The sequence below is a fragment of the Meles meles genome, chromosome 7, assembly GCF_922984935.1.
Source record: "Meles meles chromosome 7, mMelMel3.1 paternal haplotype, whole genome shotgun sequence".
NCBI lineage: Eukaryota > Metazoa > Chordata > Mammalia > Carnivora > Mustelidae > Meles > Meles meles.
Window position 1 is genome coordinate 104097577 of NC_060072.1, and position 20948 is coordinate 104118524.

Below are 20948 nucleotides of genomic sequence, written 5' to 3' on the forward strand. Positions count from 1 at the left end.
CTTGGTTTTGTCACCATAGCTCAGATGAAGAGAGACCCAAATTTGCTGTCAACTCCTGTGACCGGAAAAATTGAAGATAAAAAGCTTAATTTGTCTTATTACATATTTTTCCAGCCATTAAGGGAGATGTAACTATGAAAGATTAAAATTGCCTTAAAAGGGGGTTGAAATAGCAGCTATGAAGGCAAAATTCAAGCATGATTCCAAGGATGCTTTCAGCTTTAGAGTTAGCTTCCTTTGTCAAACAAAAATCTTCACAACTTCCTCAAAAACTTCATCAACAGGAGTGCCTAGCCAGCTCATAGGTGGAGCAGGCAACTTTTTTTTTTTTTTTAAGATTTAGAAATAAAACCTTTAAAAAAAAAATAGGGGTGCTTGGGTGGCTCAGTGGGTTAAGCCTCTGCCTCTGGTTCTGGTCATGATCTCAGGGTCTGGGATCAAACCCCACATCGGGCTCTCTGCTCAGTGGGGAGCCTGCTTCTCCTCTCTCTCTGCCTGCCTCTCTGCCTACTTGTGATCTCTCTAGCTGTCAAATAAATAAAATCTTAAAAAAAGAAAAAGGCAGGGGGGGCCTGGGTGGCTCAGTCGGTTGAGCACCTGCCTTCGGCTCAGACTATGATCCCAGAGTCCTGGGATCGAGTCTCGCATCACCTCCCTGCTCATCAGAAAGTCCTTTTCTCCCTCTGCGGGCTGCTCCCCCTGCCTGTGCTCTGCCTCTCTCTTAAATAAAGACAAATCTTTAAAAACAAAGAAAAAAAAAACACAGAAAAAAGACACTCTTATGGGGCACCTGGCTGGCTCCGTGGGAAGATCATGGTACTCTTTTTTTTTTTTTTTTTAAGATTTTATTTATTCATTGGACAGACAGAGATTACAAGTAGGCAGAGAAGCAGGCAGAGAGAGGAGGAAGCAGGCTCCCCGCTGAGCAGAGAGCCTGATGTGGGGCTGGATCCCAGGACCCTGGGATCATGACCTGAGCCAAAGGCAGAGGCTTTAACCCACTGAGCCACCCAGGCGCCCCAGATCATGGGACTCTTGATCCAGAGCTCAAGCCCCATGCTGGGTGTAGAGATCACTTAAATAAATAAATATTAAAACACCACCACCAGCAACTTCATCAACTGACTTAGAGGCATCTATTTGCTTGACTTTCCCCATTCCTTCACGTAAGTCAGTAATTGGCTTGGTCAGCTAACTATAGGTCTGAATTCTCTTTTCCAAGCTCCCTTCTACCACTTCTCTTTCTCTTCCCAAGACATGGGTCCATACAGATCTCCTTATCACAATCAAAACACAGACAGAAAGCTATAGCCTGCCTTCCCACCCCGGTCTTGTCCCAACCTTGAAGGTTGTCTTTGATTTCTTGGAAAACCCTCAATCATGAATTTATTCTGAGCAAGGGCAGCCAGCATCGGATCCCTTTCCCTCTTGAACAAACCAATGGTTATTTCAACTGGCACAATCTTTCCATCTTTAATGGGCTTTCCCATGAGCTCAGAGTCCTGTGAATCTGGGTTCTTCCTTTTCATCCTTAAGTTCTTCCGCAGAAGGCTGTGTGTAGCCCTATTTCTCGCGGGTACCGGCGCACTGGGTCCCCAGGCCGGAGCCGGGCCCGCGGAGGACGAACGCCAAGGTCGGCAGAGCGAGGTTCCACCAAGGTCTGCAAAAGGCGGTTCCAGCACGTGGCGTGCTGCGAGTGGCGCGGCCACTGCGGTTCAGCTTCAGCGTACACCGCTTCTCCGCCAGACCCTGAGGGAGCCGACAGCCGCAGGGTGTGATGATACTGTCTTCTTAACTGATTTCCCTCCGAGACAGAAGACCCTCCTGCGTACTCCTGCTGTGTTGTGCACATACACCACAGTTCTGTCACACCTGCATGCACTGCTCTGTCCGCGTGGCTTCTCTTCTATACCACACTAATAAAATGCTTTGGTGCAGGAAGCATGCATAATCCGTTTCCTTTTCCTAGCGCTTGACATGTCAGACATGCTTAATACATACGTGTTGAGCGAGCGAATTAATGCATTCCCTAAAACACAGCTTGCGTAGAGAAAATACAGCGGCAAACATGGACGGAGCATTTCCTGCATGCCATGCCCACATCTGATCAGTCTGTATGTATGTATCCTCACTTGTTACTAACATGAAGGAAACAGGCATAGAAATGGGAAACCACTTGTCACTTTCGAGTGGGTATAATGGGGATTCAAATTCAGGCTGGGGGAAGGGGGCTGGCTGGCTGGCTCAGTCCCTACAGCCTGCAACTCTTGATGTCAGGGTCGTGAGTTCAAGCCCCATGCTGGGCATGGAGCCTACTTTAAAAAAAAAAAATCACGTTGTCTTACCTCATGTTGGAAACACTTTTGTGTTTTCTTTTGGAACTGACAAAGGTCTAAGGGACATTGGATTTTGAGATTCTGAGCATTTAACAAAACTGCAAACTAGCCTACTTAGGTGCTGGAACTGGCTTGTCTCTTCAATGGATTTGTATATATAAGTAAAAAATTCATCAAGCTGTACAACTTGAGATTTGCTCCTTATATGCAAATTATTTCTCAATTTTTTTAAATTCTTTTTTAAAAAGATTTTATTTATTTATTTGACAGAGATCACAAGTAGGCAGAGAAGCAGGCAGAGAGAGAGGAGGAAGCAGGCTCCCTGCTGAGCAGAGAGCCGGATGAGAGGCTTGATCCCAGGACCCTGGGATCATGACCGGAGCCGAAGGCAAAGGCTTAACCCACTGAGCCACCCAGGTGCCCCTTATTTCTCAATTTAAAAAAAAAAAAAAAAAAAAAGCTTTGCCTCATTTTCTCACCCTCACCCTTAATAGTACATTCGACAAATGCTTCCTTAAATTTGAATTCTTGGGGTGCCTGGCTGGCTTAGTCAGAAGGACATGTGACTCTGGGGGTTGTGGGTGTAGACATTACTTTATTTATTTATTTATTTAAGATTTTACTTATTTATATGACAGAGAGACCAGAAGGGGGGGGGGGGCAGGCTCCCTGCTGAGCAGAGAGCCTGATGCGGGGCTCAATCCCAGGACTCTGAGACCATGACCTGACCTGAAGGCAGAGGCTAAACCCACTGAGCCGCCCAGGCGCCCTAGACATTACTTAAAAAAAAAAAAAGAATCTTAAAAAAAAAGTTCCTTTTTCAACATCACACTATTTGTCTCAGCTTTGAACTCTTTTATACGATTAAACTTATTTACTCTTGGAAGGCAGGACCCTCTTGTTCCCTCTTCCTCTATTCCTTTTACAATATTAGAATACTCAGATGTCCTGAGGTACTATAAGTACAATATTTAGGTGTGATATTTTGAGGGTTAACAGCTTTATTTCATCCCACTACCAGCCAACTAGAGCAACAACTAAGGTGCTAGATTCTTCCCTTATTCTCCCCCCAACCCCCACCAGCTACCACCAAACCCCACATCTCTCAGCCCCTCCTACTGCTTACTTTTTCCAAGTTCCTTATCCTGCTCTCCCACCTACTGAGAAGCCGCAGGAGCCTGTTCTCTTTGGGGCCACTTATATCACATCCTTCCAGGGCAATTTTATACTTTGTTAAATTTTGGTAGACATTCCTAGGTGTTCCTCCCCTCTCTGGGAGTTTACCAAAATAGGGGGTGAAATAGGAATCCCTATGGGGTCAAAGATCCCCTGAGGGTAGGGTGGGAAAGAGGGAGTACCGCCTTGCTATCAACTGTGTTGCTCAGGGTCAGGGTCTTTGACAATTCAGTTTACCCTTTGAACTCTCGGCAGGGAGACCTTAGAATTTGCTACACATAATAATTTAGTTCTTAAATATTAAAAGCTTTTAGTTAAACTTTGACAAATACAAAACAGAATCACAGGGAAGTTGTTCTTTGGGGATTTGTTTTCTTTTGAGAATTCTTGTAATTCCCCATTTATCTGATTATCAGTGTTTTAAACACAAGAGCTGTTTCATTAATTCAATAAATATGTATTGAGGGTTTTTTTGTTTGGTTCTTTTTTTTTTTCCATTTTATTTATTTTTTCAGCGTAACAGTATTCATTGTTTTTGCACAACACCCAGTGCTCCATGCAAAACGTGCCCTCCCTATTACCCACCACCTGTTCCCCCAACCTCCCACCCCTGACCCTTCAAAACCCTCAGGTTGTTTTTCAGAATCCATAGTCTCTAATGGTTCGCCTCCCCTTCCAATTTTTTTTTTTTTAATAAACATATAATGTATTTTTATCCCCAGGGGTACAGGTCTGTGAATCACCAGGTTTACACACTTCACAGCACTCACGATAGCACATACCCTCCCCAATGTCCATAGCCCCCTCCCCCTCTCCCAATCCCACCTCCCCCCAGCAACCCCCAGTTTGTTTTGTGAGATTAAGAGTCATTTATGGTTTGTCTCCCTCCCAATCCCATCTTGTTTCATTTTTTCTTCTCCTATCCCCCTAACCCCCCATGTTGCTTCTCCATGTCCTCATATCAGGGAGATCATATGATAGTTGTCTTTCTCCGATTGACTTATTTCACTAAGCATGATACGCTCTAGTTGTTTGGTTCTTTTTTAAAGATTTTATTTATTTATTTGACAGAGATCACAAGTAGGCAGGTGGGGGGTGGAGAAGCAGGCTCCCTGCTGAGTAGAGAGACCAATGAGGGGCGATGGGGGACTGGATCCCAGGACCCTGAGATCATGACCCCAGAGGAAGGCAGAGGCTCACCCCACTGAGCCTCCCAGGCACCCCGGGGTTGGTTTGGTTGGTTGGTTGGTTGGCTGGTTGTTTTTTTTGCTACAGCTAAGCACTGTATTCTCTTGAGAACAGTAGTTCTCAAACTTCATACCGTACAAGAATTACAGATTCCTAAAAGATGGATACTTGAGTCCCGCTCCCAGAGACTGTGATTCACTAGGTCTGGGGATAACACGGAGCCCGTGATTTCAATTTCTAACAAGCTCTCATGTGATGTTGATAATGCCAGAAAAGACTACATTTTGAATAACATGGCACTGGGTCATAGTAACAAACCAGGCCCGTAAGGAGTTATTATTCCAGCCAGCTACTATTCTAAACACAAAAACGTAACTAAAATACACAGTGACCACTGCCATAGGAAGATTTAGGCACAGAAGAGAGACACAATTCACTGCGAGAAGGGGACTGTGGAAGGTGACGTCTGACCCGAATCTTAAAAGATAACTAAGAGGGGCGCCTGGGTGGCTCAGTGGGTTAAAGCCTCTGCCTTCGGCTCCGGTCATGATCCCAGCTTCCTGGAATCGAGCCCCGCATTAGGCTCTCTGCTCAGCACCGAGCCTGCTTCCTCCTTTCTCTCTGCCTGCCTTTCTGCCTACTTGTGATCTCTATCAAATAAATAAATAAAATCTTAAAAAAAAAAAAAAGGATAACTAAGAGCGGGGAATACTTAAAAAAAAAAAAAAAAAAACTGAAAATGAACCAAATGAAGGGGGCAGGGAAGCATTCAGGATAAACGGGATTGCTTGGGTACAGCAGTTTACCAAAGCTCAGAACAGACTTCAGAAGCGGGCAGAGAGTGACAGCGAGCTTCCTTAGACAACACTTAAGCAGAGGGATGGTGGGGCATCACTCCAGGGGCGCCTCCGTGGCGCACTGGGTTGTCTGTCTTCCGCTCAGGTCATGATCCTGCAGCCTGGAGTCTGCCTGGAGTCAGGCTCGCATCAGGTTCACATCAGGCTCCCGCGGGCTCCCGGATCAGCGGGGAGTCTGCGTCTGCGTCTCCCTCCGCCCCTCCCCCAGCTTGTGCACTCTCTCTAATAAATAAAATCTTTTTTTTTTTTTTTAAAGATTCTATTTATTTGACAGAGAAGGAGCACAAGCAGGGGGAGCAAGAGGCAGAGGGAGAGGGAGAAGCAGGCTCTCTGCTGAGCATGGAGCAGGATGTGGGGCTTGATCCCAGGAGTGTAAGATCATGACCTGAGCCAAAGGTAGATGCTTAAAGACTGAGCCACCCAGGTCCCCATCTAATAAATAAAATCTTAAAAAGAAAGAAAGAAAGGGAGGGAGAAAGATGACTCTGGTACACAGTTGGCTCCGTCTATGGAAGGGTTACTAGAAGTGTGCAGAGGTCTATGCAAGAGATGGTGCTCAGAACCAGGATCAGGGGAGTGGTGTTGAACGTTTAGATGGCAGCCTGGAGAAGTGCTGGGAAGTAAGATTATGGTGACATAGCTGTTGATCGCCTGAACAGAAGTGTGGATGGTGGAAAAGGGGGTCAGTGATGTCTCACATATTTTGTTGGGTGAATTTTTTTTTTTTTTAAGATTTTATTTATTTATTTGAAAGACAGAAATTACAAGTAGGCAGAGAGGCAGGCAGAGAGAGGGAGGAGGAAGCAGGCTCCCTGCCGAGCAGAGAGCCCGATGCGGGGCTCGATCCCAGGACCCTGGGATCATGACCTGAGCCGAAGGCAGAGGCTTTAACCCACTGAGCCATGTTGGGTGAATTTTTTACTGAACTTCAAAACTTGTGCTCATGGTAAAGTCATCGATGAAACAAGAGTGGTCATGAATAAATTATTTGAACTGGATGACAGGTACATTCAGAGGGTTTAAAGTATTGACCACTACATAAGTTATTTATTTATTTATTTATTTTTAAAGATTTTATTTATTTGACAGAGAGAGAGAGAGAAGAGATCACAAGCAGGCCGGGGTGCGGGTGGCGGTGGGGGGAGCAGGCTCCCTGCGGAGTAGAGAGCCTCATGCGGGGCTCATCCCAGGACCTTGAGATCATGACCCAAGCCGAAGGCAGAGGCTTAACCCACTGAGCCACCCAGGCGCCCCAGTTTTGTTTGTTTTTAAAGATTTTATTTATTTATTTGACACAGAGAGAGATCACAAGTAGGCAGAGAGGCAGACAGAGGGAGAGGGGGAAGCAGGCTCCCTACTGAGCTGGGAGCTTGATGCCGGGCTCAATCCCAGGACCCTGAGACCATGACCTGAGCCCAAGGCAGAGGCTTAACCCACTGAGACACCCAGGCACCACAAGTGTTAAGGTTTTTTTTTTTAAGATTTTTACTGGGGCGCCTGGGTGGCTCAGTGGGTTAAAGCCTCTGCCTTTGGCTCAGGTCATGATCCTGGAGTCCTGGGATCCAGCCCTGCATCACGCTCTCTGCTCCGCGGGGAACCTGCTTCCTCCTCTCTCTCTGCCTGCCTCTCTGCCTACTTGTGATCTCTGTCAAATAAATAAATAACATTTTTAAAAAATCACTCATCCTTAAAAAAATAAAGATTTTTATTTATTCATTTGACAGACAGAGATCACAAGCAGACAGAGAGGCAGGCAGAGAGAGAGGAGAAAGCAGGCTCCCTGCCACGCAGAGAGCCCAGTGCGGGGCTTGATCCGAGGACCCTGGGATCATGACCTGAGGCATGATCCCAGAAGGCAGAGGCTTTAACCCACTGAGCCACCCAGGCGCCCCCCCCCAAGTGTTAAGTTTTGCATAATAAGTTTCTTTTAAGGGAAGAAAAGTGTGGTTTTGCTCTTATAGCTGTAACAGGCAAAGTAAGTGGGGAATATGCTTTTGTAATTCCATTTGTAATCTCTATCACAGGAGCTTGATGTGGTTCATCTTGATAACACAGGTAACTTGAAAGTAATCTATTTCCCAGAGGCCAGAAGGATTAAAGTGGACTCTTTTAGAAGAGCTTCAGGCTCACTGAATTTAGTTCAGCAGACTTGAGGCAAAGAGCATTGTTGCTTTTTAAAGATTATTCTGTATATTACATTGAAATGCAATTTAATATTTAAATGTAAGGAAATGGCTCCTACCCTCTATTTGCTTACAAAGGCGTAGGTCTCATTTAAACCCATTCCTTCATCAACAAATAATGATCAAAAATCTACTATCTTCCTAGTGCCATTCTAGGCTGTAGTTCTTAAACAAAGGCATGCTAAAGAATCACCTGGAGAATTTTTTTTTTTTTTTTTTTAGATTTTACTTATTTATTTACTTGAGAGGGAGAAAGAGCATGAGGAGGGGCAGAAGCCAAGGGAGAAGGACAAGCAGACTCCATGTTCAGTGCAGAGCCAGACCCGGGATTCAATCCCACAACCCTGAGATCATGACCTAGAACTGAAGTCAAGAGTCGAAAGTTCAAGTGAGCCACCCAGGTGCCCCACCTGGAGAACTTTGTAAACAGATCCCCAGTCACCCCCTCCAGAGATTCCTATTCCATAGCTCTGTGGTAAAGCCCATCCATTTGTGTCCCGAACAAGCTCACAGGTGACACTGATGATGGCGGCCTATGGACCACCCTCTTCTAGGGCTGGGGATACTACACTAAACAAAACTGCCAAAAATGAAAATAATTGCCCTCACAAAGCTTATCTATGTATTTCATTTTATTTTTAAAGATTTTATTTATTTATTGGACAGAGAGAGATCACAAGGAGGCAGAGAGGCAGGCAGAGCGAGAGGGAGAAGCAGGGTCTCCGCCGAGCAGAGAGCCAGATGCGGGGCTCGATCCCAGGACCCTGAGAACACGACCCAAGCCGAAGGCAGAGGTTCAACCAACCGAGCCACCCAGATGCCCCCTCTATGTATTTTAAAGATTTGTTAAAGTTATTATTTATTTGAGTAATCTCTGTACCCATCATGGGGCTTGAACTCACAACCCCAAGGGTCACACATGCTCCAATGACTGAGCCAGCCAGAAGCCCCATCACATTGTTCATATTTTAACAACTTTTTTTTAGAAGTTTATTTATTTATTTTAGCATTCTCTATACCCAACATGGGGCTCGAACACACGACCCTTAGATCAAGAGTCACACATGCTTCCCACTGAGCCAGCCAGGCATCCCTTAGTTTATATTTTTGTTGTAGGTAAATAGAAGATGATAGACAGATGACAGAAGATATAGATAGATACATGATAGATAACCTATATTGTCCAAGAAGGTGACAAGAGTTATGAAGAAAAATCAAGAGGAAAAGGATAGGGAGCAGGAGACATTATTGTGAAGGTAATTTTTTTTTTTTAAAGATTTTATTTATTTATTTGACAGACAGAGATCACAAGTAGGCAGAGGCAGGCAGAGAGGGAGGAAGCAGGCTCCCTGCCAAGCAGAGAGCCCGACGTGGGGCTCGATCCCAGGACCCCGGGACCACGACCCGAGCTGAAAGCAGAGGCTTTAACCCACTGAGCCACCCAGGTGCCCCTTGTGAAGGTAATATTAAAGATGGAAAGGAGGGTGCCTGGGTGGCTCAGTTGGTTGAGCATCTGTCTGCCTTTGGCTCAGGTCATGATCCTGGAGTCCTGGGATGGAGCCCCACATCGTGCTCCTTGGTCAGCAGAGAGCTGCTTCTCCCTTTCCCTCTGCTCTTACCCCGCTCATGCTCTCTCGTGCACTCTCTCGGACATACATGCTCTTTCTCTCTCACACTCTCTCTCTCAAATAAATAAATAAAATCTTTAAAAATTAAAAAAAAAAAAAGATGGAAAGGAGGTGAGAGATCAGCCTGGAAGGTTTTTTGGGGGAGGGACAGATCAGCGAGAGACAAGAGTGACAGCAAAATCCCTGATTCTGGAGAGTTCCGGGCTCCTTCCAGGATCCAAAGGTCAGTGGCAGGAGGGTGGAGAGGCACAAAGGTGACAGGACAGAGGTGTTACTCCCAATGTGAGAACACTGAGAGAGGATTCGGAGCAAAGGAATAGCTTGATAACCACTTGTCTTCACACAAATTCACTCTGGCCAGTATGTGGAGACTAAGAAGGATAGGGTGCAAACAGGGAGACCAGTTGGGAGGCTGTTGGAATAATCCAAGGGATAGATGGTGGTGTGGAGAGAGTGGTAATCTTGGAGAGGTCAGAAAAGGTCAAATGCAGCTTAGGTTGGCATACTTGCCAGAGGTCACAGGTAACTTCAAGCCCCCAGCTCTCCTGTGACACGGGCAATAACACAATATATAAATATTCCTTAAAAGAAATAACCAGGGGAGCCTGGGTGGCTCAGTGGGTTAAGCCTCTGCCTTCAGCTCAGGTTGTGGTCTTGGGGTCCTGGGATCGAGCCCCACATTGGGCTCTCTGCCCACCCACCCACCTACTTGTGTCTCTCTGTCAAATAATAAAGTCTTTAAATAAATAAAAATAAAAGAAATAACCATTTCTTGCTACTCTGCTGGTTTCCAAGCCCTAGTTCATATGATCAAAACTCACTCCAAGAACTGAAAAAAAAAAGAAACACTAGAGGACACAAAAGATTAAAAGAAAGAAGTAACTGGATTCAAGACATATTTTGAAGGCACAGTTGACAGTTTTGGCCTGAGCAACTAAAAAGATGGAATTGGCACACACGGAGAAGACTGTAAGAGGAACCCGTCTAATAGTTCAATATTAGTTTGAAATACTAATTTTGTGATGCTTTTTAGAAATCCAAGTGGGGGGGCGCCTGGGTGGCTCAGTGGATTAAGCCGCTGCCTTCGGCTCAGGGGCTCAGGTCATGATCTCAGGGTCCTGGGATCGAGCCCCGCATCGGGCTCTCTGCTCCGCAGGGAGCCTGCTTCCTCCTCTCTCTCTGTCTGCCTCTCTGCCTACTTGTAATCTCTCTCTCTGTCAAATAAATAAATAAAATCTTTAAAAAAAAAAAAAAAGAAATCCAAGTGGGGATGTTAGGTCAGCAGTTGAATATATGAGATTGTATTTGGGGAATAGGTCTGGAATAGATGTACATTTAAAGGTCAAAAGTATATAAAGGTCAAAAGTTAGGGGGGCACCTATAGGCATCTGACTTAAGCTCAGGTCAGGTCATGACCTCAGAGTCCCGAAATCCAGCCCAGAGTCAAGTCAGGTCCTCAGGGCAGGCTCCACCCTCAGCAGGGAGTCTGCCTCTCCCTCTGTCCCATCCCTGCCTGGGCTTGCTCCCTCACTCTCTGCCTCTCAAAATAAATAAAATCTTAAAAAAAAAAAGGCGTATAGATGGTATTGAAAGTCATAAGACGGGAAAATCACCAATATACTGAGTGTGGATAGAAAAGAGGTTTGAGGGGCACCTGGGTGGCTTAGTTAGTTAAGGGTCTACCTTTGGCTCAGGTCATGATCTCAGAATCCTGGGATCCAACCCTGCCTCAGGCTCCCTGCTCAGCAGCTGTCTGCTTCTCCGTCTGCCCTCTCCCCACGTACATGTGTGCTCTTTCTCAAATAAATAAAATGGAAGGAAAGGAGGGAGGGAACAGAAGAAGGAAAGAAGGAAGGGAGGAGGGAAGGAAGAAAGGAAGGAGAGAGAAGAAAGGAAGGAAGGGAGGGAGGGAGGAAAAAAGGGAGGAAGGAAGGGAAGGGAGGAAGGAAGAAAGAAAGGGAGAGAAAAAGAAAAAAGAAGAAAGGAAGAGGGGACACCTGGGTGGCTCTGTGGGTTAAGCCTCTGCCTTCCACTCAGGTCATCAGGTCATGACCCCAGGGTCCTGGGATTGAGCCAGGCATCAAGATCCCTGCTCAGCAGGGGGCCTGCTTCCTCCTCCCCCTCTGCCTATTTGTGATCTCTCTGCCAAATAAATAAAATCTTTAAAAAAAATAAAAAGAAGAAGAAAGGAAGGAAAAGAGAAAAGAGGGTTGAGAACTAAGCTTTGGTACACTCTAACTTTTAGATGTCTGGGGATGAGAAGAACCACAAAGGAGACAGAGAACCATCAGGATAGTAGGTGGAACACCAACAGAGTATAAACTAAGGAAAGGAGGTTGAATTCAAAACATGCAGTTTTGGGGGCACCTGGGTGGCTCAGTGGGTTGAAGCCTCAGGTCATGGTCTCGGGGTCCTAGGATGGAGTCCCCTCGAGCTCTCTGCTCCGCAGGGAGCCTGCTTCCCCCCCTCTCTCTGCCTGCCTCTCTGCCTCCTTGTGATCTCTGTCTGTCAAATAAATAAATGAAAGTCTTTTTTAAAAATGCAGTTTTTGTTTGTTTGTTGTCGTTTCACTCTTTGTGGTCACTTTATTACCTCTCAGGTCTTGTGACCATATTTTTCCAATGACCCATTATTTTCTTTTGCCTTTGCCAAAAGTGTTCATTTTCCGGAATTCGCTTCCCTATGCTTTCAGCTCTTCCATCTCCGCTCAGTCAAAAATCCTCCAAGAAGTCTTCTCTGATTGCCCTCCCTGGCCACACCTTCCTTTGTTTGTTCTCCCTCAGCATCTAGTGCACATGTCATTTTTTGTTTTTTATTTTCGGTACTCATCACACGACATTATAATTGTCTTTTGGTCTGTTTTGATCTACTCAATAAATTGTTAGCTCCTCAGAAGTGGAGATGTTGTTTAATTATTTCTTTTCTCTCCAGCACAAGATAGGCACTCATGAACTATTAGTTGAATAGGCAATAAGTGGTTCCTAGCCTATAAATGTTAAAAATCACTATATCTATAAACACACATACGTTTGTACTTATACGGACAAGACACAGCTACTTATAGACTGGATTTATTACGTAGAGTGAAACAACGTAAAGAAGCGAGAAACAGAGGCAGAAACTTATATGAGAATTAAGTGAAAACCGGTGACCACCTCCCAATTTGGATTACACTCAAGTAAACTCAAATGGACAATGGGTGAAGGGTAAAAACAACGATAAATCGATAATCAATCTGATGATCCCACCAGTGATAAATTAATAATAAATTTGATAATTCCACATTTGATGCATACACTTGCCTGAAAATCGAGGGGCAGCGAAGTCTCTATTAACACTCATCATGACTGTCGCTTCCTGACAGGTCAGCAAAATCTGATGCAAAGCTGGGATACCTGTGCTCTTAAAAGATTCTGTCTCCTGATGTGCATTTCTTAACTTTAAGTGAGGAATAAATCTTTTCTGAAAAATATTTTTCATTTTTAATATTTAGCGCTTTTTCCCTTCTCCCTTCTGGATCATGCTCCTAGGAAAACAAAATCTAAAATCACTTTTGCATTTGCAGGCCTGGGCTCTACTGGTAACACACCCCTCCTCCACCCACACAGCCCACCCTGACAAATCCAAGGTCTCTGACACCTTCTTAAGCATTCTCTCAACCTTATTCAAATTGCTTTCTTGGGCAAAGAATGTAGTATGTTTGCCTTCTAGCTACCAGCCCCCTTCCCTTTGGTCTTTCACTCCAGAGGCTCTGACCCCAGATACAATGAGGCACAGGTGGGGGATGGGAGGGAATTCGGCCCAGGCTTTAGGCGAAGACCCCCATCAGCAAAGAACAAAGCTTCTGGGACCTGCGGTTTAGAGAGCTGCGGGCAAACTAAGGCATTTGGTGGCCTTGACGGCACTCGTTTACCAACTGTGCTAATTGAAAGCCAGGAAGTCAAGTTTTCTTCTTTTTTATTTACTTTTCCCCCAGTTTTGTTGAGACGTAATTGACATATGGCATTGTATTAGTTTAAGGTGCACAACACACCTTCAAGGGGCTTAAGGGACCGATACACGTATGTGTTAGAAGAGGATCACCACCATTCATCCCGTTCACTCCATCCATCCCTCACATTACCCTTTAAAAAAAAAATCATACTCTATCTGTAATGAGACAGAGACTGTCTGCCTGAACCCAATGTATTTCTACCCACCTCTTTCTTGAAACTATTTTTACTCTTCTCCCTTCCAGAATGATGGTCTGAGAAGACAAAAGATTAGAGAACTGGATCTCCACGCTTTGGTCCTGGGATCCCTCCTAGGCTCACGAATTGGCATCCTTGAGTTAAGAATAGAAATTGTTGCGATAGCAAAGCCAGCAGCTTTAGGTGGAGACCCAAGGAGCAGAGCACATGCGAGGATTAGTCTGGCTCGCACCTCCGAAAAAGATATAACTGAAATTTGCTAAGGGTTTACTTCGAGGGGTAGGAGACTGAAAAGAGGAAGAAATCTTAGCTTTCTCGAATATTGTATTTGAGAGTGGGGAGGAAAACTGAATGCTGCAGACTGTTATCTTTGTCTATAAATATGTTTGTGCTGAAACCCAACCATACAACTGGTCCTTTGGAAAACATACGGAAGAAACCAAAACAAAAAACGAAAAAACAAGTTTCAGAACAGGGATGGAGTGGGGTTGCAGGACATGGCAGAAATGCCAGGCCAGAGAAAGAAAAGTGATTTAAAAAAGAGCCAGAAGGGGAAAGAAAGGCCAGAAGAAGATGTTTGCTTAGGAGGGTCCAACAGAGATTCTAAAAGGAACTGGTCACAAACGCTTTGGCCAGACCATTTACAGGAATATCATTTGCTCAGGGAAATGTTCTTCTTGGCCTCCCTCTTTCCAGGTTAAGAAATTTCATTATTTTACATCCAGGAATGTCCCAGATAAAATTAGAAGGGGTGCCCTCAATCTATCATGTTGTTCCCTGGATTAAAATAATAATCACAACAAAAAGGTAATTCCGAACTTGGAGATCGTGAGCATAGGATAAGGATAGAATTTCTCTTAAGAGCCCCGATTTGTAGATGATGGGTGTAGAGAACTATTAGGAAGATTTAGGTCTTTATTTTCTTTACTTTTTACACCAACACAGAAAGAGGTACAGATGAGGAAACTGAGCAACAGGTATATGAAAACCACTTACAAATTTCCCATGATAGCCTATGTGTAATTACCTGCAGGCACCAAAAATTCAGTGGGTCGGCGGCTACAGTTCCTTTCCTCCGGCTACAGTTCCTTTCCTCGGGCTTTTGTTAAAAAGGAGACAACAGTCCTGGGGGAAAGACTTACCTGGCTCTCTGTCTCTCTGAAAGCTTAAAACAAACAAACAAACAAACAAACAAACAATGAGAGCACCTTGAAAACAAGTCCTATTTTTAATATCAACTGACACCTTAGCAACATACAATATGTGTTTTATTGTGACCTTAGGGGGAATCGAAGAGGAAAACCAAGCTCCTCGGGCGAAGCTTTTGCCAGCAGTGGCTCCATTTTTAGAGCCTAAGGGGTCTTAAATCAAGAAATTAATTGTTCTAGTGGAAGATTCGATGACCTTACGTGCCTCAGGTGCATCTCTGATTTGAAAAGATGGTAAAGTGGTGAACCCAGAAATATTTAAATGTTGGGCTTGCTTTTTCTCTCGAGGTCCCGGGCCCCCCAGTTTCCCCATTCCCCACCCAGTCTGGACTACCCTGCAGCCACCTTTTACATGACAATGGTCTTGGTGCAACTGGCAGACAGGATTAACCGAGAATTCGCAAGGGTGTGTGTGGGCGTGGGGCTGCCAGGAGGGGCGGGTCTGAGGATGGTGGAGCTTTCCTTATAAATCTAGAGCCTTAGAATCTTCGCCTTTGGCTCCCTTGGGCTGCTTGGCTCTTACCCCTGTGTGGGTGACCCCCTTCATCCTGTCTTTCTCCTACTCTTACACCTGGACGTCTTCCTATTCATCTCGGCTCTTCCACCTGATCCAGAAGCCCGGGCCTTCCTTACAATCTTGCTCTTTTTCCCCCTCTACCCTCAACTCCCCAACATGAGTGCGGATCCAGCTCTGCCCCAGTCCCCTCCTGGCCCCAGACCGCCCGGGTCTAGGGACTCTTCTCCAATGCCTCAGGTTTGCAGGCCTGAAGAAAGTTATGCGTCCCTACAGATGTCATCTGCGGAGACTCCCCACGCGGAGACCGGTAAGGAGGACACGACTTCTCGGAAAGCTGATCTTGAGGGAACGTGAAGCAGCAGGAGGGTCAGGGTCCTTCGTTTCCCTCGTGAGCAGTTGCAGGCCATTCATACTAGCAGGTGTCCCTAGTGAGTCGTCTCGGTTTCACCTGTCCCAGGTTGTCAGTCGAGAGACGAGGGCCCCGGGGTGCCGGCATCTGGACTGTTCACTGCGTATTTGAACGAAGAGGTGCCTAGCACTGTGGAAGCGCAGATGTGTCGGAATAAATGAGCTGATCGTCTTAATCTGCTCGCGATGCAGAGCATACGCCGGAGGGGTGTCACTGCTAGAGCCAGAAGTCCTGGCATCGCAGCCGGGGGATGCGGGGAGATTCTGAGCTTTCTGATTAGGCTCTTTCAGGGGACTGCCAGAAGCGGCGTGGTAATTGTGAATCTCGCCTTATTGAAACGTTTTTGCCTTTGTGCGATACTAGTCATCGGCTCTTCTCCCACTCCTGGGCTCTGCGAGTTACTAACCCGGGCAGTTCGAGTTTCTGGGAGCCTGCTATGCCCACGTCTCCTAATGCCGGGGAGATGTTCATTCCATTTTATGGTAGCTAATTCTAGGTTTACTCTGCTGACCGAGTGCCTAGAGCCCAAATTTGAAACTCTGGTTGCCTTCTAAATGGTGACCACAGGTGGGGGGGGGGGGGACAGTGCTCAGGACACTGTAAAGGTAGTACTTTTTGTAAATCGGGCAGGGGTGGTTGAAAATGAAAATGTAAATCTTTACCATTTTTTTTAAAGATCTGTGGTAAAAATCGTTTTTTTAAGACTTAAAAGTTCTTTACATGATGATTGTCCCTAAAATTAAGCTGTGCAGAAGGAGGAAGTAGGAAACTACTTTAATGGAATGTTAGATTTTAATGTTACCCTGTTTTCCTAAACTTCAGGTTGATGTCCTTTCATAATTTCAAACGTTGGAAATAAAGTGCTGAGTCGTGAGAAACAGCTTGGGTATGAGCAAGTAGGCGTCAGCAGGTGGGCATGCCCTCCTTAGTAAGCCAAGTGCAAGTTTGTAGAGAGAGTTGTTAGGAGATGCCCCACTTTCTTTCCTTCTAGATCTACTTAGAGGAAGCATAAGTTTGTGAATTTTTGCCCCATACAGGTTGTCTTTATTCCATGACAACTGAAATTGAGCATGGGGAATAAATACCTCTGTGCAATTGAGAGTTTAAGAGGCTGCCAAATATAGGTAATACAGGAAATTCATTTTTACTTATTTTGTTATTTTTTTAAGACATCATTTGTCAAAAAAAACCAAAAAACAAAACAAAAAAAAAAGACTTCATTTGTCACACAAGCAGGAAGAGTGGAAGGCAGAGGGAGAAGCAGGCTCCCCGCTGGAGAAAGGAGCCTGATGCAGGACTCCATCTGAGGATGGTGGGATCATGACCTAAGCCACTCAGGCATCCCAAAGAAATTTTTAGTTAGTAAGTCGATATATGCGAAGTCCTGGTGCTAAGCAGTTTTCTCTGTCACTTTGCGTTAATCAATGAAGGAACTCCATGAAGGACAGAAACACTTTCGGAAATGTGGTCCCAGATCTAGTAAAGGTAGAGTTTGTACTGAAACTGAAGCCTGTCAATTCTCAGTTCCTGCTAGTCCTGGTATTTGGAACTGGGCAGTGGTAAACTGGATTTTATTCTGTTACTATTATTTTTAAAGATTTCGTTTATTTATTTGACAGACAGCAAGAGAGGGAACACAAGCAGGGGGAAATGGGAGAGGGAGAAGCAGGCTTACCCCTGAGCAGGGAGCCCCATGCCCGGCTCCATCCCAGGACCCTGGGATCATGACCTGAGCCGAAGGCAGATGATGCTTAACAACTGAGCTGCCCAAGTGCCCCTAAACTGGATTTTAGAGGGTCCCCAGAATCTGATGTAGATGATAACGACTAATTTTACAGAAAGGAGTGCAGTGACCATTCCCAGCTTTCTAAGCAGTCACAGTGTGGGCTCTGAAGCATTAATTTGCAGTAAAAAGCTTTTGTCAAAGAGGTTCGAGGGGGCTCCTGGCTGGCTCAGTGAGAGGAGCATGTGACTTTTTATTTATTTATTTGACAGAGATCACAAGTAGGCAGAGAGAGAGGGGAGGAAGCAGGCTCCCTGCAGAGCAGAGAGCCTGATGGATGCAGGGCTGGATCCCAGGACCCTGGGACCATGACCTGAGCCTAAGGCAGAGGCTTTAACCCACTGAGCCACCCAGGCGCCCCAGCATGTGACTCTTGATCTTGTAAGTTTGAGCCCCATCTTAGGTGTAGAGATTACTTAAAAATAAAATCGTTAAAAAAAAAAAAAAAGTTTGAGTCCCACTCTGCTTCCCAGCAGGTAAGCTATTGGCCATGTCCATTGGATGTGAAATGGCCACAACTAGTATACACTTAGTGGGTTGGCATCATACAAAGGTGAGCCAAGTGTTTCAGGGTCTCTAAGAGTTTTTATTTACTCCTAATTCTGAGGTTGTGAGAACTTCAAAAATACTTTGAAAACAATAAATTTGTGAGTATGAATTAATCTTCGGAAAGTTTCAGAGAAAAATGTCTTATTCCCGACAGTCTCTCCTCTTCCTTCCTCTGTGGATCTGCTTGTTCAGGACAGCCCGGATTCCTCCACCAGTCCCAAGGTGAAACTACCGCCTACTTCTGCAGAGGAGAGAACAGGGAGGAAGGAAGACACAGCCCAGGGCAAGAAACAGAAGATCAGGACAGTATTCTCTCAGACCCAACTCTATGTACTCAATGATCGATTTCAGAGGCAGAAATACCTCAGCCTCCAGCAGATGCAAGAACTTTCCAACATTCTGAACCTTAGCTATAAGCAGGTAAGGTGTGTTTTGTTGTCCTTGCAGTGACAAATAAAAAGGCTTATTTGCAAAAAAAAAAAGCCTTGTTTGCAGATGAGCAGTAATAACATCTGTGTGCTGTGTTTGTGTGCCCCCACAAGTAATTTTAATATGAAAGTGGGATCTTGATTTCATGACTGTCTTTATTTATTTATCTATTTATTTATTTTATTTTTTTAAGATTTTTATTTATTTAGGGGTACCTGGGTGGCTCAGTGTGTTAAAGCCTCTGCCTTCAGCTCGGGTCGTGATCCTGGGGTCCTGGGATCGAGCCCCACATCGGGCTCTCTGGTCAGCAGGGACCCTGCTTCCCATCCTCTCTCTCTGCCTGCCTCTCTGCCTGCTTATGATCTCTGTCGGATAAATAAATAAAATCTCAAAAAATAAAAAAAGATTTTTATTTATTTATTTGACAGAGAGTGCAAAAGGGGAAGGAGAAGCAGTCTAGATCCCGGGACTCTGGGATCATGACTGAGCCAGAGGCAGACGCTTAACCAACTGAGCCACCCAGGCACTCCTCATGACCATCTTTAAAGCCAACTAACTTGAGGGGTTTTGACATTCATACACAGAGCGTTGTTTCCAGATTGCAGAAAGGACTCTAGAAGTCTCCATTTTTAGGTAGTTGTGCTTGTTAGAGGGGAAAAAAACGTTAACAATACTCTTTGATCCCTGGTACATGCACACTACCAGTATTTTATGTTTTCCTGTCACTTTTTTTTTCTTGTAGGTGAAGACCTGGTTCCAGAACCAGAGAATGAAATGTAAAAGGTGGCAGAAAAACCACTGGCCAAAGGAGAGCAAGAGTGTGACTCAGGTAATGGGAAGCTTTTATTCTTCTGGTTTCTTTTCACTGACTTCTTAGTTTTGTTCATTGTTAAACTGGACAACCCCAGCCACAGACAGTTCTGATTTCCCTCCAGGCTTTTCAGGTAATCTGCCATTCCCTTTCAGAATAGCACGGCAGCCACTGAATACCCAGCCTTCTACTCCTACCACCAGGGACACCTGATGAACACTTCTGGAAACCTTCCAATATGGAGCAGCAGCCAGACCTGGAATAACCCGAATTGGAGCAACCAGACCTGGAACAGCCAATCTTGGAGCAACCACTCCTGGAACGGCCAGTCTTGGAGCAATCACTCCTGGACCAGTCAGACCTGGTGCCCCCAAGCTTGGAACAGTCAGCTCCACAGCTGTGGAGAGGAATCCCTGCAACCCCAGATCCAGTTCCAGCAAAATTCCGTCAGTGATTTGGAGTCCCTCTTAGAAACTTCTGGGGAAAGCTATAGTGTAATACAGCAGTCCGCTAAGTATTTCAGTACCCAGCAAATCATGGATTTGTTCCCAAATTACTCTGAACATACAGCCTGAAGATGTGTGACGACGAGTATTACTCGATCTTGGTTTGGGCAATGGCTGTATCACGTCTCCTAGGCTTTGTCTTTTAGAGTCCTGTATCTTTGCCTTAATATTGTGTTTCCCGTTATTCTTACTGTACCTTTTGAGGGGGTTTGATTGGAGTCAAAGCTCTCAGTAGCATTGGTTGTGCACAACATGGAACAGGTGTTTCTGACTGTAGATAACTGGATACAGTCCTACTGGTGTATTTTCAGGCTCTAGAATCTAACCTCAAGAATAGGAAGTAAAGATACAAAGACATGTGATAAAGGATAATGGTATTTTCTGAGATTGTGAGGCTTTCTTGTTAACAACCTTAATTTTTAATGGTGAAGGGTAAAACTACAATGTGCTTCATTGATTTCCTCTGCCCCTTGCGAAGTTTTACTAGAACTGTTAATTCTAGTATTTGTAGAAAGATGTTTTGTATTTTAACGTATCATGATAATAGTACCAGTTTGGCTGGTTGGATAGGTTTAAGTACAAATAAATAAAAATACCCACTTTACCCTTTGTTGTCTCTACCTTGATTTTCACCAGTAGTTCAGTGAGTAAAAACTGGACTAAAATGGGTTTTTTGTTTAGTTTTTAAAGATTTTATTTACTTGGCAGAGGGAAAGGGAGAAGCAGGCTCTTTGCTGAGAAAGGAGCCCGCCAGAGTAGATCCCAGAACCCTGGGATCATGACCTGAGCAGGAAGCAGATGCTTGACCGACTGAGCACCCAGGTGCCCAACATGGGTCTTGTTTTTGTTTTTTATTTTTTTTATTTGACAGAGATCACAAGTAGGCAAAGAGGCAGGCAGAGAGAGGGGAAGGGAAGCAGCAGGCTCCCTTCTGAGCAGAGAGTCCCATGCGGGGCTCGATCCCAGGACCCTGAGATCATGACCTGAGCCAAAGGCAGCGGCTTAACCCACTGAGCCACCCAGGCGCCCCTTGTTTTAAGATTTTTAAGACCTATAAATGTCAGCTTTTATTTTAAAAAAGACCTTATTAAATTTACAGGCCAACTACAAAACACAATGTTTGAAAGTATAAATCAATGTTAACATAGACCATTGCAGAGACTAATATGTAATAAGTT

The 20948-nt window shown here is 45.0% G+C and overlaps 1 protein-coding gene and 1 pseudogene across 2 annotated transcripts; one reads left to right on the top strand and one right to left on the bottom strand.

Moving 5' to 3' along the window:
- Positions 1-240: 240 nt before the first annotated feature.
- Positions 241-7841, bottom strand: LOC123946462 (annotated as a pseudogene).
- Positions 7842-15439: 7598 nt separating this feature from the next.
- On the top strand, positions 15440-19839 carry NANOG (Nanog homeobox). Of its 2 annotated transcripts, none has more exons than XM_046010619.1 (4): positions 15440-15590; positions 18179-18444; positions 19196-19282; positions 19420-19839. In XM_046010619.1, exons 1-4 carry the CDS (start codon positions 15440-15442, stop codon positions 19837-19839), a joined length of 924 nt encoding a protein of 307 aa, XP_045866575.1. The 2 variants fall into 2 exon arrangements, with proteins under 2 accessions (XP_045866575.1, XP_045866576.1); XM_046010620.1 differs by having other exon boundaries at positions 15512-15590; positions 19468-19839.
- The last annotated feature ends 1109 nt before the right edge of the window (positions 19840-20948 follow it).

What these genes read in the sequence shown, in the direction of transcription:
- NANOG (XM_046010619.1), top strand. Translation starts at nt 15,440, where the DNA reads ATGAGTGCGGATCCAGCTCTGCCCCAGTCCCCTCCTGGCCCCAGACCG. An exon ending in GACTCCCCACGCGGAGACCG is followed by an intron (nt 15,591 to 18,178) that starts GTAAGGAGGACA and finishes TATTCCCGACAG; the next exon opens with TCTCTCCTCTTCCTTCCTCT. An exon ending in AGAGCAAGAGTGTGACTCAG is followed by an intron (nt 19,283 to 19,419) that starts GTAATGGGAAGC and finishes ATTCCCTTTCAG; the next exon opens with AATAGCACGGCAGCCACTGA.